Source organism: Sciurus vulgaris (genome assembly GCF_902686455.1).
Source record: "Sciurus vulgaris genome assembly, chromosome: 6".
Lineage (NCBI taxonomy): Eukaryota > Metazoa > Chordata > Mammalia > Rodentia > Sciuridae > Sciurus > Sciurus vulgaris.
This window is the reverse complement of record NC_136466.1, coordinates 42,979,380-42,998,243: the sequence shown is the minus strand read 5'-3', so window position 1 is coordinate 42,998,243 and position 18,864 is coordinate 42,979,380. Positions and strand designations below refer to the sequence as shown.

Genomic DNA, 18,864 nt, shown 5'->3' with positions numbered 1-18,864 from the left:
AAAAATAACCAAAGAGGTGAAAGATCTCTACAATAAAAATTATAAAACATTGATGAAAGAAATTAAATACAGAAATGTTGAAAGACATCCTGTGTTCATGGACTGGAAGAATTAACTTTATCAAAATGTCCATACTACCCAAAGTGATATACAAATTCTGTGCAGCCCCTATCAAAATGGCATTCTTCAAATAACTAGGGAAAAACTATTCTGAAATTAATATGGAATGAGAAAAAGATCCCTGATATCCAAGACCATTTGAGAAAAAAAAAAAATAATGCAGACCCATAGAACAATAGAAAAAATAGAATAGAATCCAGAAGTAAACCCATGCATCTACAGCCAACTGATGCTAAGAACGCTCATTGGAGAAAGGATAGTCTTTTCAACAAGTGGGGGTGGGAAAATTGGATGTTCACATGTAGAAGAATGAAGCTAGTCCCCTCTCACCAGTCACAAAGATCAGCTCAAAAACAAATTAAATACTTAAATATAAGACCTACAACTATGAAGCCACAAGAAGAAAACAGAGAAAAAAATTTCAGGACATTGAATGGATGAGAGATTTTTGTACAAGACCCAAAAATCATAGGAAACAGAACTAAAAATAGACAGATAGGATTACATCAAACTAAAATCTTCTGCCCAATCAAGATATAGAAAACAATCAACAAAGTACACAATCTCCAAAATAGGAGAAAATATTTGCAATCTCACAAAGGGTTGATATCCAGAATATATAAGGAACTAAAAAAACTCAATAACAAAAGAAAACAAACAAATAACCTAATTTAAAAATGGATAATAGATCTAAATAGACATTTCTCAAAATAAGACATACAAATGGCCAACGGGTACACAAAAAAATGCTCAACATCATGAATCTTCAGGGAAATGGAGATCAAAACCACAATGACGTATCACCTCACCCCAGGAAGGGTATTATCAAAAAATTAAAGATAACAAGTTTCAGCAAGGATGAAAACTTCCTCAAAAAAATATTACAATATGACCCAGCAGTTCCACCACTGGATATATATCTGAAGGAAATGAAAAAAAAAAAAAAAAAAGGAATCAGTATGTTGAAGAGACAACTCCATTCCAGTGTTCATTGAGATATTATTCACAGTAGCCAAGAATTGAAATCAACCTCAGTGTCCATCAGCTGGTGAATGGATAAAGAAAATATGTTTTAGTTCCACAATGGAATGCTATTCAGCCACATAAAGAATGAAATCCTGCCTTTTGCAACAACATGGATGGAATTATAGATCATTATGTTAAATGAAATAAGCCAGGCACAGAAAGATGATCTCATTCATATGTGGAATCTAAAAATGGTTGATCTCATAAAAGTTGAGAATACAATGATAATTACCAGAGGCTGAGGAGAGCAAGTGATGGGGAGGGATTGGTAAAGGTTGCTCAGTGGATACTAAATTACAATTAGATGGGAACATGAAGCTCTGGTATACATTGTACAGTGTAGTGACTATAGATAATAGTAATGTATGGTACATTTCAAAATCTAGTTGGATTTTGAAGGTTTTCATCACTTAAACAATGATAAATGGTTGAAGAGCTAAGTGTGTTTAACCTGCTTTGGCAAACATTGTGTGTTACTCCACTAGTATGTACAACTCCTATGGTTTTAGATATTTGTTTAAAATAAATTTTAAAAAGATAGTATACTGGCATAAGAATAGAAGCATAGATTAATTGAACAGAAATGAGAGTTCAGAAATAAACAATGACCAATTGATTGGCAACAAAGGTGCAATGCAAAAGATGCCAAAATCGAGGATGAAATAGGGGAAAAATAATCTTTTCAACAAATGATTCTGGAACTGCGAGGTAGTCACAAAGAAAAGAATGAAGTTGGATGTGTTCCTCATACTGTATACAACAATTAACTCAAAAGGGAGCAAAAAAATAGTGTAAGAGCTAAAACTATTGAACTCTTAGAAAAAAATAGGGTTAAATCTTTGTGACCTTGAATTTGGCAATAGATTCTTATGTATGATGCCAAAAACCACAAGCGTTTGAGAATAAATCAATACACTGTGCTTCATCAAAAATTTTAAAGTTTTTGCTGGTGTGCTGGTACATGCCTGTAATCCCAGTGACGCAGGAGGCTGAGGCAGAAGGATTGTGAATTCAAAACAGTGAAAATAGCCTTAGAAACTTAGCAAAGTCCTATGGAATCTAGTGAGATCCTGTATCAAAATAAAAATGTAACAAATGGCTGGGGATGTGTGTTAGTTGTTAAGTGCCTCTGGGTTCAATACCTGGTACAAAACAAATTTAAAGTTTATGTTTCAAAGGACACTATCAAAAATGAAATGAGAAAAATAACCTGTAGAATGGGAGAAAAATTTGCAAAAATATATTTAATAAAGGACTTGTATGTGGAATCCTTATCTATGAACCCTTAGAACTTTCCTGACCACTATTTCAAAGTGAGTCTGCTCATTCTCACCAGTATTCTCCATCATAGAACTGACTGCTTTTTCCCAAAGTATTCTTTACAACTTGAACTTACATGACTTTTTGCTACTTTGTCTCATAATTGTCATTCTACCCCTAAATATATGTTTCATGAAGGCAGGAGTCCCATCTATTTTGTTAAAACTCAGTACCTAGCACAATCAGTAAATTCTGATGACTAAATGACCAAGAATAAACAGCAGAATGTTCATGTGTGTTGAAAAATCTTTCAAGCATCTTCATTTAGATTCATCCTGTGGTTATGAAATACTTTAAATTTGCATGTGTTTTATTAAATAATGTTTTTCTTTAAAAAAAAAAACTTTTTTGGGCTATACAAAAGATATTCGTGTTGAAATTTTTAAAAATACAGAAATGTACAAAATAAAATCAGTCATCATAACCCCATAACCAAGAATATCATTTTTATTTTCCCAATGACATACCTGTAGCATATTATTCCTTTAGTACATTAAAAGGGGAAAACATCCAGTGTTCATGGACAGGAAAACAGTATCATTAAGATGGACAGTGCTCTCCAAATTGATGTACAAATTAAACTTTTTAAATATAAAACCATTGAATTGTGCACTTTCAATGGTTAAATTGTATATATGTGAATTACAGCTCAACAAAACTGTAACCAAGAAAAGATTGGAAAATGTGACATGCTTGTTGCAATATTCCTTTATTTACTTGTTGATTCTTCTATTGTCAGATATTGAGGCAGTTTCCAATTATTTGCTTTGAAATTTCACTAAATCTAAGGTATCAAGTTACTCGGACACATCATTTTTTATGTGCCAGTTAAATGATGGAAAAATACTTCTTATTATTCAGAATTTTTATTTTATTCTTATTAGAGTTCTTTAGTTATAAGTTGTTTTTATCATATTTCATTATTGTTCTACATAAAAAGGAAAATGAGTAAATCAGATCACTTATAATAATCCTAAAACTTCACATTTCATGTCCTTATCTCCTAAATCACTTTTTGATTCAGCGTTCATTTTGTGTTTCACTATCCGGTATCAACCTTTTCAACCTCAGAATATCCAGGGGTGCAGCATTTCTTCAAAGAGAGAACCACCATTTTCTTTTTTCATTTTTTTCTTTTTTGGCACCACCATTTTCTACAGGATTTTCTTGTAAGAGGCTGATTCCTTTTCTGCAAATGATGATTTTGGTACTCTTGATCTTACCACAAGGCATCAGCAGGAGGTCCTCATGCAATAACCAGAACATGCATCATTAAGGAAACATTGAGAACTGCAGTTAGGTTATCAAGAATAACAATGTGATTCACATTTAGGAAGCAATGTTAAATATTTTATTACCAAGTCAACAGAAATCGTAAGACACATTCAGATTTCATAAGGCAAAATCGTGCATCTTAGGAGTTTTAAAACATGGTACCTTAATGGTAGGATAAACATCTTCCTTGTTCCATGTACTGTACTATTAAAGAATTCATCAAAACTGGAGTTTTCGATGCATGTTTGACCTAAAATCACTTGCAGAAACTTTTGCTCAGTCTTTTAAACAACAGCAATAACAAATGGTTTTCAGGTTTAAAGAAGAATACAGTAGTGTGTTTGACTAAATAACTAGAGATTTACATATTAAACATGCTGTGTATTCTCTCCATTTTTAGTGTTAGCAGAAATCTGACTTCAGGAGGCAAGAGAGAAAAATCATCAGGCTAATAGAGAGTTGGAGGAACTGCTTGAATGAAAAGTAAATGGAACAGAAAGATTATGAGCTCTAGATTCCTTGTCTCATAGCACAGTAGATTCCCATGACATGAGGGTAAAACCTGCAATGTGTTTAATCTTCTTGGAAGCAATACCCTGGAACACAATTTTTAAGAGAGTCTTTGGTGAAATTCAAAGAACAGCATAACTAAAGCCAAACTTCAAAGAAACTGAATAGTCCCTAAAGCCTCAAAGCTACACTCCAACCATAGTGTCACCCAGAAGAGTATAATTGGAGCCTAACTAGGAGAAAAAGAAAAAAGAAAAGACCATTAAAATCCCCAGAAAACCAGCCATGAAGCAGTTAGCCTGCCAAAATAAGTCAGAGGAAAATATGATCCAATTTCATTTTTTAAATTAGATTTTTAAAAAATTCCACATGGTTCCCCTTGAGGTAGCCCTAGATAAAAACTAGAGCCCTGCCTAGAACTGTAAAATAACATGGGAGAAAGAATTTGAAGGGAACAAATTTGGCACCCAGTCACCCTGAAGAACTGTTAAGCAGTATTTCCTGATTATGCCATGATAAAATGAACTCATTTTAAATTTTAATTTTAATGAGTTTTGTCAAATCTATATACCCCTATAACCACTACCACCATAAAGATTTATTTTAATAACCCCCCAAATCTTCCTGTGCCCCTTCCTGGTCCTTCTATACCTCAATCCCAGTCCCCTACAACCACTGATCTGCTTTCTGTCTCCATAGATTAGATTTGTCTCTTAGTGCTTCTTATAAATGTGTTATTTTGTGTCTGGCTTTTCTCAACCAGCATCATGCTTACGAAATTCATACACACTGTTATGCATATCAGTAGTTCCTTTTTATCACTGACTAACATTCCATTGTATAAATGTACCACAATTTGCTTATCCCTTCACTTGCGGATGGACATTTGGGTTATATCTAATTTGAGGCTATTATGAATAAAGGCATTAGAAAGATTGATATACAAGTTAAACTATGTTACATTTGAGACAAAGGATTCTCTATTTAAGATAAGACAGAGCTAACATTGAGTGCTCTCCAGGTATTTATATAGCTTACGTAGTCATGCAAGATAGATACTGCAGAATCAAAGGGAAAGGAAGTAGAAACTCCTGGCAAAGCAAATAGTGTGAGAAAAACTATGATGATAGGAAGAAAATTCAATGAGATGGGAAAGAGACTGCACATCCTGAGGAATGTAACACCACAATTATTAAATCAAAATCCTTCTTAAATCAAAAACACCCTTAGAACCTAGAACTTTCTGACTTGGTTTATCTACCATCTTTATGATCTTTCTGTATCTCTGATCCCAATCTATCCTTTGAATTTAAGATAGCTATGTGCAGTAACAGCATACTGATTTGCATGTTTGATGCTATCTCAAACTTACCATGTACAGAACCAAATTCCTGATTCATCTTCCCAGGCTAGTCTTCCTTCAGCTTGCCCCTTTTTAATAATTGGTCTTTGCTGGAGGCTGAAGTCAAAAGTTTGAAGTCATGATGTATCCTTTTCAAACACTGAATCCAATCTATCAGTAATCCTACCAATTCTTGTAACTTGATTTCAGACCCTGCCTACATCTTAAGTTTCCTCACCAAAAAGTGTGTGGTGACATTGTATTTTTAGCCTCTAAAAGTTCCATTTGGACACACAGAACATATTTATAATAACTGTTTTAAAATCCTGGTCTCCTGATTCCATTGTGTCATTTCTGGGTTCATTTCTATTGATGGATTTTCAACAGGATATGCTGTATTTCCCATATTTCTTTACATGCCTGATAATTTTTGATTAGATGTCAGACATTTTAACTTGTTGGGCAATGGTTTCTGTTATATTCCTTTTACTTTGTTCTGGCATGCTGTTGAGTTTCCGTCTTTTGAAAGCTTGCCTTTAAGCTTTGTTTGGCAGCCTTCTGTCTAAGGCTAATTCAGCCCCCACGGATCTCTGGAATACACTGTCTCTTAAGGCATTTCTTCTTCCCTTTGCACTGTGAACCTAAATGTTTTTGTGTTTGTTTGTTTTTTGTTTTGTTTTTTATCCACTTAAACTCATTAAGACCACTGAGTGCAAGGTGGATTCCCCTTCCTGTTCTGTGGCCTACAGACTGTCTCCAGGCAATATGCAGATACAGTTGTAGGCTCACCTTACTAGTTTCCTTTCACTCTGGGACCATAGTCTTGTACTGTCTATTATAAAATGTTTGATAATCATTGCTTCGTGTATTTTGTCTGGTCCTCTAGTTGTTTTAGGCAAGGAGGATAAATCCAGTCTCTGTGATTCTACCGTGACCTGCAGTGGAGCCCTATTACTCTTTTTACTGAGTGTTCCAAAGTGAGCCTAACTATTTGGAAGCACCTTGTTGCTGTTGATTAAGTTTACGTATAACTTTTTAAGTAAAATTTAAGCAATACCTCAGCCAATATACTGGTTATTTTTTTGTTTTGTTTTGTTTTGTTTGTTCGTTTTTAGCTACTACTTAAAGAGTCTAGGCTCACATACCTTCCCTTTGAATAGTTTAATATTACTGAGCACTTACTGAATTCCAGGCTCTGTGTTCAGCCAGTGCTCATGGTCTCATCTAATACCCACAACAACCTCTTTGAGAAAGAAGTTCTCATACACAATTTTGTATGAGAACATAAGCTCCAGGATATTGTAATTTGCTTAAGATTTATTAAATAGTAAGGCCTGAACTTAAATCCAGATCTTTTGTTCCCAAATGAGGGTCTTCAATACTAACTAATGCTACTTTTCACATCTATTACTTTATTTTTAAATATTCTGATTGAGATTTATTTGTATATTATACATCTTGCCCATTTTAAGAGTACAATTCAATGGTTTTCAGCATATTCACAGAGTTGTGCAACAATTGTCAAAATCAATTCTGAAATAGTTTCATCAAACTAAAAAGAAACTCTGTACCCATTAGCAACCATCCCCCATGTCCCCTCAACTTCCCCAGCTTTTTGCAACCACTAATCTACTATCTTTGTAGATTTGCCTGTTGTAAACATTTCACAGAAATGGAATCATACATTATGTGGGCTTTTGTTGCTTGTGTTTTGGTATTTAATTCAAGAAGGCTTTGCTTAACCAAACTCACAAAGAATGACTCATATGCTTTCTTCTAAGAGTTTCATAACCTTAACATTTTGAGCTGATTTTTATGTATGGTATGCAGAAAGGATTCAACTTCCTTTTGTGGATTGTAGATACCCAGTCATCAGCAATCATTTGTTGAAAAGAATCTTCTTTTTTCATTTTCTTGACACCCTTGTTGAAAATCAATCAACCGTAAAAATAAGGGCTTATTTCTGAACTCTCAGTTCTTTCCATTGATTCATATGTCTATCCTTATACCAGTACCACTCAGAATTACTTTTGCATTGTTGTAAGTTTTGAAATTGGGAAGTATGAATTGTCCAACTTCCTGTTCTTTTTCAAGATTTTTAGGCTATTCTGGGTCCCTTGAGTATCCGTATGAATTTTAGGATTAGTTTGTCAATCTCTTCAAAAGAGGGATCTGTGAGTTTCATGGAGATTATTCACATGCATTTTTATTAAGTTTGTTTTGGAGACCATTTCTGATTTTTCCTCTAGCCTACATCTTTATTTAGCAGGTTTTTAAATTTAGGAGAGGGGTGCTGGGAAGTAAATCCAGAGTCTCTCACATGCGAAGCACATGCTGTACCACTGAGCTACACCCCTAGTCCAGTCTTTTTATTTTGAATCAGCATATTAATGAAGGTCTAAAGTATGATGGCATATGTTTATAGAAGCCTTTATGGTTTGCAATCAGTCCATTATTTCATGCAATCCTCGCAACACAAATTAATATCTTCATTTTAAGGTGAGAAGTCAAGATAACATAGCTTCTTGAAGGCCTTTTTTACCATATATGCTGCCCAATTAACACAAGAAAGCTTGTTTTCTCCTAAAGCCTTCCAGTTCTTTGCTTTTTAATTTATCAAAGCTGTATGGTGAGGATGACTCTGTTTTATAACTGCCTTCTTAGTATAAGAATGGCATTTAAAATCTTGGTATATTTATTTGCATTCTAAATGAAGTTACATGGGGGTCTCAGCTGGAGAGACTCTCTGTTGTTCAGTAAATTGAAAATCTCTTTAAATCTTAGCCTCAGAGTGGAAGCCATATGGAGAGAAAGGGCATTTTCTTAGAGCACAGTTAATTGTCAGCTTCTCATTGTCATTTCAAAATGTCAGTTCAAATATGTAAATTAGTCATTACTAAATTCATGTCATTGATTATTGATGACTCTGACTGATGAGAGAAAAAAGAGGTAGGCAGAAGGATTCTCTGGATCTATTCATTTTTCAAACATTTGGATCCCTCTTATCTGATGAAGTGAAAATATAAATCAAATAAGTTTGTAGATTGACCATCAAGCATTAAAATATGTCTGATGGGACATTTGTTAGTTAAGTGTAGTGCTGAGTTGAATAGTGAGCTGTGAATCTTGCTTATAAGATTCTAGCTAGATGAGCATTATATTTTTAAAACATGGACATTAATGACATGATAATTGAAAAAGCCATTTTAGACTTTATATTGGTAATAATTGGACATTTATTCAACATTATGGCAAGTGCCATTGGTTAGGATACCTACTGCCTGTTGTTTGAAAGGTCAGCATGCCAGAATTTGTAGAACAGGTGAAGGGAATGAGAAGTACATAGGGTGAAGGGCAACTCTCTTGTAAAAATGTGACTGCACTCCCTTTGAAGGTCAGAATTCTGCATTTATTTACAAAAAATTTAGAACTTCTTTCTGAGAAATGACAAGCTTTTCTACTAGAGGTTAATGCTTTTAGGAAAAGTCTATTTTCACAAACCTATGTACTTAAGACTTCACCTGAGTTTATTTCACAGTAATAAACAGGATGAAAGTCACTGTGAGAATTTTATTGAGGAAGTATTTACTCTTCTAAAACGTGTAAAAAATTTTATATTCATAATCATTCGAGTATAATTGACAGTGCTCCTTACCCACCTGCTCCCTTCTTGGTTTCCTAAGTCCCTTCATCTCTAACCAGAATTGTCCTAGTGTTCTAACCAGCAGCCTTGCCCCGCCAGGTCCACTCACCAAAGTCACTTTTCGGTAACACAAAACTGAGCAGGCAGCTCTTCTTAAAATACTTTAGCTATTGCCTGTTCCTTACAGATAAGGTCAGACTCTGTCTAGGGGCATTTAATTTAAGGTCCCTGCCTATCTGGCACAGTAACTCTACCCCCTGCCCAGCGTTATCTTCGGCTGCATTCCTTTCACACTCTACGCCAGAGCGTGCCAGGCTGCTCCAAGCACTGGGGCTCTGCACACGCACCTCCTCTGTAAGGCCTTCCTCTCCCGGTGGCCACCCAGTGACACCTTCCTATATTCTGTAGACTCACATTCCGTGCTGCTCTTCCTCTCTGGACACTTTCCTGGTGCCCTAGCACCTTGCACATGCTGCTGTGCCCTAGTTTGATTCTTTCCTCCCCATACTCGAGGCAGAGACTGTACTTTTCTTGTCTTTCCTTTCAGTAACCTCAGTATCCTACACTTAGTGGAAACTTACTGAATATCAGTCAAAAACATAAAATTGTTCATTGTGTAGTGGTTGTTTCAAATGCTTGAGAATTTTTAAAAAAGAGTTATTGAGGTTTTGCCCAAAATAAAAGTTGAGGAACTTATATTGTATGCATTTTTACCTAATCTAAAATACCATTGTGGGGCAGCGGCGGCCCAGCAGGCTCTGTGCGTGGGTCCGCGGCGGCTCGGGGTCCGCCCGCGGGTTGCGGTGCGAGCGGGGGGCCTGGCTGCCCTCCTCCCCCGCCCGCCGCCGCCGCTGTGATTGGGTGGAAGATGGCGCTGGGCGGATGGAAATCCTAATGACAGTCTCCAAATTCGCTTCCATCTGTACCATGGGCGCCAATGCCTCGGCATTAGAGAAAGAGATTGGTCCAGAACAGTTTCCAGTTAATGAGCACTATTTTGGATTAGTCAATTTTGGGAATACCTGCTACTGCAATTCAGTTCTTCAAGCACTTTATTTTTGTCGTCCATTTCGGGAAAAAGTTCTAGCATACAAGAGTCAGCCTAGGAAGAAGGAGAACCTTCTTACGTGCTTAGCAGATCTCTTCCATAGCATAGCCACTCAGAAGAAAAAGGTTGGAGTAATTCCTCCGAAGAAGTTCATAACAAGATTACGGAAAGAAAATGAACTTTTTGACAACTACATGCAGCAAGATGCCCATGAATTCTTAAATTACCTACTAAATACAATTGCTGATATTTTACAAGAAGAGAGAAAGCAGGAAAAACAAAATGGTCGTTTACCTAATGGAAATATTGATAGTGAAAATAATAACAGCACACCAGACCCAACGTGGGTACATGAGATTTTTCAGGGAACATTAACTAATGAAACCAGATGTCTTACTTGTGAAACTATAAGCAGCAAAGATGAAGATTTTTTAGACCTTTCTGTTGACGTGGAACAAAACACATCAATTACTCACTGTTTAAGGGGCTTTAGCAACACAGAAACTCTGTGCAGTGAATACAAATATTACTGTGAAGAGTGTCGTAGCAAGCAGGAAGCACATAAACGGATGAAAGTTAAAAAACTGCCTATGATTCTAGCTCTGCACCTGAAGAGATTTAAATATATGGATCAACTTCATCGATACACAAAACTTTCTTACCGGGTAGTTTTTCCTTTAGAACTCCGTCTGTTTAACACTTCAGGTGATGCGACCAATCCTGACAGAATGTACGACCTAGTTGCTGTTGTGGTTCACTGTGGAAGTGGTCCCAATCGAGGCCATTATATTGCAATAGTTAAGAGTCATGACTTTTGGTTGTTGTTTGATGATGACATTGTAGAAAAAATAGATGCACAAGCTATTGAAGAATTCTACGGGTTGACATCAGATATCTCAAAGAACTCTGAGTCTGGTTACATCCTTTTCTATCAGTCTCGGGACTGAGGGGGAACCGTGATGAAGAGATATTTTCTGCCTCATTTCTTCTCTGGTTATTTTGGAAAGGATCAAGCACTGATTTTTCAAGAAAAGAGAAATGCAGGAAGCTCAGGGGGCAGTAGCACACTTTGCACACAATAAAGCAAAGACTCTGGATTAACAAGCCCTTCCTATCATGGTAGTTGATTTCTTTGCTCAGGTATCATGCTGTCTGTGCAGTTCCATACAACAAGGAAACGAAATCAGAGATACCAGCTCCTCTTGTAAAACAGCCTTCCAGTTGTTGATATGCATTTTCTCTTTATTAATTGCACCAATAATGATTTGAATTCTTTGGGAGTGCGGTAGAAAGAATTGGAATCTGTGCTAGGTTGTATTGATGATTTAAGGAGAGGATTCTCAACACACTGCACACATGCCTGTGTTTGGTATGGTTAGAAGCATATTCCATGGTCTTTTGAAGCATACACCAGAAATACTTTTGGGCCCAACACTTGCAGTTGCCTTCCTGATATAAAAAACTAACAGATACTAGAATCCAGTGTCAGGAAGACAAATATGTTTTGCTTCTCTGAAGAAGCTTATAATAATATACAGTATATGTATATGTAGGGAACAATTGGTCAAAAGTGGCTTTTTGTTTCCCCAAGGGGAAAGACTGGCTTTGTAATTATAATTTTTTCCTTATTTATTTTACTTAAAACTGGTAGAGTCTAAGTATTGTATGAAGTGCCCATGATTCTGTCAGTAAATTTTAGCATATTTTTATTAGTTGTGTCAGCTTAAGTAGTCCTTTAGTTTGTTTCTATTTTTAAAGTGAATTTTAAATTTTATCTGAAATCACTAAGATACCTTGAGAAAAATTGCAATTAGAGAAGGTAAATATTCTTTTTCAGGAGGAACTGTTATCTCTGGCTAAATATTTATTCTTTTGTCATAGTTTATAAGTCAGTTATTTTATTCTGCTTTAATTTCACTAAAATAAAAACTTAAAAATTCCCTGTAGTTCTTGGAATGAAAAAAGTAATTCTGGTGCAGTGGTGATATACCAGTCTTTAGAATTCTTGAATATTTTAATGTTCCAAGTTGAGCCACACTTGGGAAAAATTCATGTCATTGCAGTTATATTATTTTCAAATGTCTTTTCTTTTACCTTGGAAAGAAGTAATATATTCTTTGTAACTCTAGAAACCTGGATAGTAGCTAAAATCTTTTTCAAGATTACATTTTGAAGAAATAGACCAGTAATCCAAAAACAAGCCCCCCCATCAACCTTACAAATCTGAGTGTTCAGAAATTAAAATTTGTTCATTGAGGGTTTTAAGAAGTAATAAATGTAATGTAAAATGTAAAAAAAAAAAAAAATAAAAAAAAATAAAAAAAAATAAAATACCATTGTGACAGAATTCAGTGTCCCTGCTACTAACTAGTCATGTGACTTCACACAGGTTACACATAATTGTGTCTCTTCTTCTAGGATTTTTTCTATCTTTTTGAGGACTGAAACACTTTGATTTTATGGGTTGTGGGTGCCAGCCAGCTCAGCATTTTAGAGGTAGCATATTTTTGTAAATAGGCATGCTATTTAAGTTAGTGTCTATCAGACAACTATCTAGGCTTTGTGAACTAACACTGATGAATCTATAGTTGCTTTGTGTTGGTAGTTGTTATCCAGTAGCCTTCAATTTCATCTAGTAATGGAAATTTCAAGAGCATTAAAATGTTTGCTAAGATTTTCTTCAGTACCTAAGTAAAAGTTATGAGATATAGGGCAATTAAAAACTACTCTTAACTTTGTGTTCTAGTTGTTACTAAAGTGTTGTTCACATAGTGCAGAATATATAAAAATTTAGAAGGCAGCTAGGTATGTTGGTGCACACCTGTAATCCCAGCAGTCCTGGGAGACTGAAGCAGGAGGATCACAAATTCAAGGCCATCCTCAGCAATTTAGAAAGACCTTGTCTTTAAAAAATAAAAACTAAAAATAAAAATAAAGCACTAGGGATGTAGCTCTTGGTGGGGAAGTGCCCCTGGGTTCAACCTCTAGTACCAAATAGAGAAGATTCTCAAATTAATATTTTTTTTTACCTCACTTTTCATAGCCTATCCTGTTATGCTATTTTAGTCAGTTTTTTTGCTGCTGTGACTAAATGACCTGACAAGAACAATTTTAGGAGGAAAAGTTTATGAGTGGGGGGTCTCACAGTTTTAGAGGTCTCAGTCCTTTGACTGCTAGCTCCGTTACCTGAGGCTCAAGGTAAGGCAGAACATCATGGCAGAAGAGTGTGGCAGAGGAAAGCAGCTCACAAGATGATCAGGAAGCAGAAAGACTCCACTCTGCAGGTACAAAATATACCCCAAGGGCACATCCCCACTGTCCACCTCCTGCAGTCACACCCTAACCATCTTCAGTTACCATTCACTTAATCCCTATCAAGTGATTAATTCACTGATTAGTTTAAAGTGATCATAACTCAATCATTTCACCTCTGAATGTTCTTGCATTTTTTTCACACAAAGATTTTTGGGGATGCCTCTCATCTAAACCATAACATGGTTATTGAGTATTCACAGTAAGCTAACATTTTTAAGTAATAATAGAATAAAAATAAAGAAACTTACCCATTACTAAATTGTATTATAATGATTGTTTATAGAAGTTTTTCTTTGGCTTATTTTGCCTCCTGCAGTATAAGCTCATGAATGTAATAGCAGTGTCTATATTTCTTGTACCACCTGACACTATCCCTTGTACACAGATGCTAAATCAGCATTGAATGAGTGAGTGATGGATTTATACTTCCAAGACAAAATATGGTACTGCTTCCACACTCTCAAGTCAGCATTTTGAAATTGCTCATTCCTAAAATAGAGAAAAGCTGCTGCACCTGTCCCTAACTGAATGCTTACATGCTTTCAAAATTACCATCTGTGAAATAACACAGAACAAGGAAATTCACAAAGAACATTATCTTTTGATTTTATAAGTTAGTTTGTTAAAGCCCCTTATTTTGCTGATATAAAACATAAATGCCCTTAAAGGAATGATTTGCTACTCCCTGTAGTTTGTCACTTTTTATATCTCCTTCTAAGTCTTTAGAACTGACAGCATCTGATGACAGTCATACCAGAGCAGATTTTACAACTTATTTTTCTTTTTTCTTTTGTTGGTGCTGGGAATCAAACCCAGAGCCTTGCTCATACTAGGCAAGTGTTCTACCCCTGAGCCACATCTCCAGCCCTTAAAAATATTAATTTTTAAACATTCACTGTATACACAGAAGAATACAAATATGAGTATATTATAATTCTACACTTCGGGAGTGTTTGTTCTTATGCAATAGGAACACACATACATAAACAAAGTGCAAAGTGCTTATAAAGGATCAGAGAAAGAATAAACTGTTAACTGGGCTTTATTGGTTTGCTGCACAGAACATATACAGGCCCAGAACGACTGCTCAGGTTCGCCTACTTTCCTAGATGGCGACCTCTTTGCTTCCAGCCAGAGTGGCTCAGAGTAGCAATGGCTCCCACAGTTCCCTGCTACCACTGTTCCCTTCCACAGACCAAGGAGCTGCCCAATGCAGCACTAATGACAAGGAGACCACCAGCAGAGTCTCTGACTTCCTCATCACTGCTTCTGAGGAGTCAGATGCACAAGCCTGAGGTGTCATGGTGATAACCCCCTGTGGGGCAGCCCTACTCAAAGACAGGAGAAAGGAAGGACAACTGGCAAGTTGCTCTTCCTTTCTCTCCCCTAAAAACTATTTTGAATGCAGTGGTTTTCCTGGAAACATGTAAGAAAGCAATCCAGTGTGCCTACTGTGAAGCCATGGTCAACTCGGTCATGAACCTCCTTCTATTGATTCTCCCCCATTTGTTTGTTCATTGAGTTTCTTCCCCCTCATCTTTGCTCCCTCGAGATTGCACACCCCCAATAAAGTATAAGAATGTAAACTTAAGATAGAAATGATATAAAAAGTTCACAAAAAGGAGATTATTGTTTAAATACATTGGGTTTCATTAGCCCAATTCAAAAATCCATTCAGTAAGGGGAATCTCAGGAGGATGAAATCATTCTTAATCTCAAGTACCCTAGTAAACACACACACCTACACACAAATATGTGGTGTGTAGTATACCATTATCAATTGAACACATTCCATCCACCCTCACTTTTCTTCTGCAACAAATTCTTAATTTTGTTCAGGCAGGCTCTCTCAAACATGAAACCCATGTATTTCAGGGTCCCACCTCAAAAGTCAGAGTAGGCCTGATTGATCTAATGGTAATCCCAGGGCTTGGTAATAGGTTAGGAATTAGCTAATCTAATTATTGGTCTTGGACTGATGAGCCTCCAGGAAACTTTTGCTGGAAATTTCTGGAAAAGTTTTCCACATTCTTCTTGTTTCTAAAAGCAACTCTTTTCCTCATAAGTGGGATATAGATATGAAGAGCATTCATATACTCCTGACTGCCAGTAGCAGACTCTGAGACAGCCAAAGGGAAATTAATTTTAGGATGAAGATCAAATTCTGAAGGAAGAAGAACAGCATGGAAAAAGTGAGAGCCTTGAAGATATCAATCAAGCAACTGAGCTCAACCTGCCTTTAGAATGCCTGTTGTGTAAGCCAATACAATTCATTATTTAAGACTACTTCAGTTATTATGTTTTCTTTGCTTATTCCCCCAAAGTATCCTAGAACACTCACATACTTACATAAATGGGATTTTTACTATAATGCTATTTTGTAACTTGCTTGTACTGTATCACGTAAATTTACCATGTAAATATAGATCTCATATCTACTTAAATATAGTTAATCTCAAGAAACTCATATTCTTTGAGGGGTAAGAGAGATAATGAACACAAAAACAAAACATGTGAGATGGTAAGAAGTACCAAATATCCTAGGGAAGGGAATAGGGAGTGCAGGCACAAGAGGTTAATTTTAATATTAAGTGGAATAATTAGGGGAGACCTTGCTGAGATTTTTTTTTTTTTTTCTTTTTGAGCCAAGACTTAAAGGATCAGGGAGTGACTGTTTATTTGTATGGAGGAAGAAATTTTCAGATTAGAGGAACAACAAAGGCAAAAGCCAAGAAGTAGAAGCTGGTTTATTCCAAGAATAAGAAGGCCAGTGTGCCTAGAGTAAGAAAGAGAAGTATTGATGAAGTGAGGAGGGACAGACTTTGTGCTCTGGTAGATGATTCTTAGGGCTGTTGGCTTTTTGTATGATGAGAGCATTTTCTGCTTGATTCTCTTGGATCATCTATACTTACCCCATTTTCCTACTTCTCACAAACTCCTCAACCCTTCCATTCTGGAATGTGTCACTCATTGTTCCCTATTACACTCCGCTGAATCAGTTCAAAGGGCACGAGTGACCTTCTTGTCAGTAAAAAAAGTGGATCTCTTTGGTTCTTGCCTGTGACAGCAATCAGTTGTGTCCCTTTGCCTGCTTCTCAGAGTACTCTCTTTCCCTGGCTCCATCACCCCACAGCTTGCGTTTTCCCCACCTCTCTGGCTCCTTCCCTTCTATCTCATTGGTGGGCTCATCCTCTTCTACCCAACTCTGGAGTGTTAGAATTTCTCAAGACATCAACTTTGCTCACTGCTCTTTGAACCCCATATGTTCTTTCTATGCCTTTATTCTTCTTCTCTCTTATTTATGTTTCAGCCTCAATTATCTTTTATATGCCAGTGACACCCATAGTAAATGTCCAGCTCAGACCCTTCTTCTGTCTGAGACAAGCATTACTAATTAAGTCAGTTGCCTGTAAGTCATCTCCTGCCAGGTATTTCTAAAGCAACTTGAACTCCTCAAGCACAAAATCGAGCTCGTGATCTCTCCCTACAATACCTAGTCTTCCAACTTGGCTCTATCTGTGAATGTGACCTCCATACACCCACTTACATAAGCTAGAAGAAACCTTGGCATTGTCTTTGCTGTCTTCTTTTCCATCAACTCCCATATTGATTTCATCACCACGCCCTATTAATTTATGTTCTAAATCTCTCTCAAATCTACTTCTTTCCCCTTCATTACTGCCATACTAATTCTCTCATTTGGAGGAGATACTCATAACTGACCATCCTATATCTGCTTTGGCCTCCATCCAAACCAGTCCTTCATACTGTCACCAGAGAAGGCTTTTCCACATGCTGAACTGCTTACCTCACCCCTGCTTAGAATCCTTCAAATGAGTCAAAATCTTCAACTCAGCCAACACAGGCCTTGCATGCCTTTGCCCCACCTGCTGTCAAGCCTCATCTTGCTCTTTCTCTCCCTGGTTCTCTGTACATCAATAACCCCAGTGTTCTCCAAGATTCAGTTTCTCCAATGTGTGCTTCCTTCAGTCTCTGCTGAGCTCTTACACCTGGACACATCCAGCTATTTTCAAACTTCTCAACTCAGTTCAAGGGTCACTTTTTCAGCCTCCTGACCCTCTCATCTTCCTTGCCTTCGGTGCACTTATTTCAGTTTATAATGATATGTTCCTTGGTGACAGATAATAAAGTATTTCTGGCCACCCAACTACGAGCTCCATGAAAGCAGAGACTAAACCTGCCTTTGTTTACCACTGAATCATCAGGCCTAGCACAGTAACAGCACATCTCAAGTGCTCAGTTAATATTTGCAGAATCAATGAAATCCCTTTTCACTTCTTAAAATTTACGCCATGTACAACAGAGAAACAACATGTATCCCATTTGTTTACAATAAAAAAAAAATTAAGCCAGGGAGTTTTACTTTTGCATAATTGGCACATTAGTGCATTTCTTTTAATTGCATTTACAATTTATTTCCATAAGCAGAAAAGGACCTATTGGGGGGGGGGGGTGTTTTCTATTTTTTTCTGGAGTTGGAGTTGTAAGAGAAGAAACTGATATTGAAGTCTTTCTTATGTTTTCACATTCTGCTATCATTGCCCTGAGTTCTTTGTGCATGCTACCTTTACTCAAGATTGAATAAACACACAGATACTAGGCTGATAGCTATATAATACTGTTAGTGACATTTCCAAATGTGTTAAAGTTGTTTTGACTGGGGTGAAATCTACTTTCTGGAGGCGTCAGGAAATTACTGTAAGCCTGAGGTGTTCTTACCCAGCATTCCAGTTCAGTACTGTGAAGCAAGGCATCCCAGAAAACTGGAACCTGTGGGCAAATTGGAGATCAGAGCTGTGAGGTGTTTTGAGAGGAGGCAAGATCCAGAAATGAAAGAAAGTGTATAGGTGGGTGTGTCAGCCAGAGTCACATCGCCATGTGGACAATTGAGAAGGGCAGAGGCCAAGCTCTGGGGATAGTCTGCAACTAGTTTTCAGGTATTTTGACCTGTCTTTGACAAATAAAGCAATAATAGTGCCATTTTTTAGGTCTTTTTTTTTTTTTTTTTTTTTTTTTTTCCTATTCTAATGTATTGTGAGGGCTTTAACAGACTAGGATTCTCCATCATGCAGGTCAACCCTTTTTACTTTACTAACCTTCAGAATATACTAAAAACATTTTTAGTGGATCACTAAGTGTAAGAATTTTTATTTAGTAGTGCTGTTAAGCTGTTGCCCTGTTCACCTTGGATTCCTGATTGCCTAATGGGGAAAGCTTTTACTTGTTTCATTCCTTTTTGAATTA

General features: G+C 36.6%; 2 protein-coding genes across 2 annotated transcripts in view; both read left to right on the top strand.

Annotated features, from left to right (window-relative positions):
* Positions 1 to 18,864, top strand: part of MCC (MCC regulator of WNT signaling pathway) — a 511,343-nt gene that overhangs the window by 6,079 nt on the left and 486,400 nt on the right. The window lies entirely within an intron of this gene.
* LOC306663544 (ubiquitin carboxyl-terminal hydrolase 12) lies at positions 9,979 to 11,390 on the top strand. Its single transcript, XM_079143906.1, has one exon. It carries the CDS (start codon positions 10,119 to 10,121, stop codon positions 11,229 to 11,231), a length of 1,113 nt encoding a protein of 370 aa, XP_079000032.1. The 5' UTR covers positions 9,979 to 10,118; the 3' UTR covers positions 11,232 to 11,390.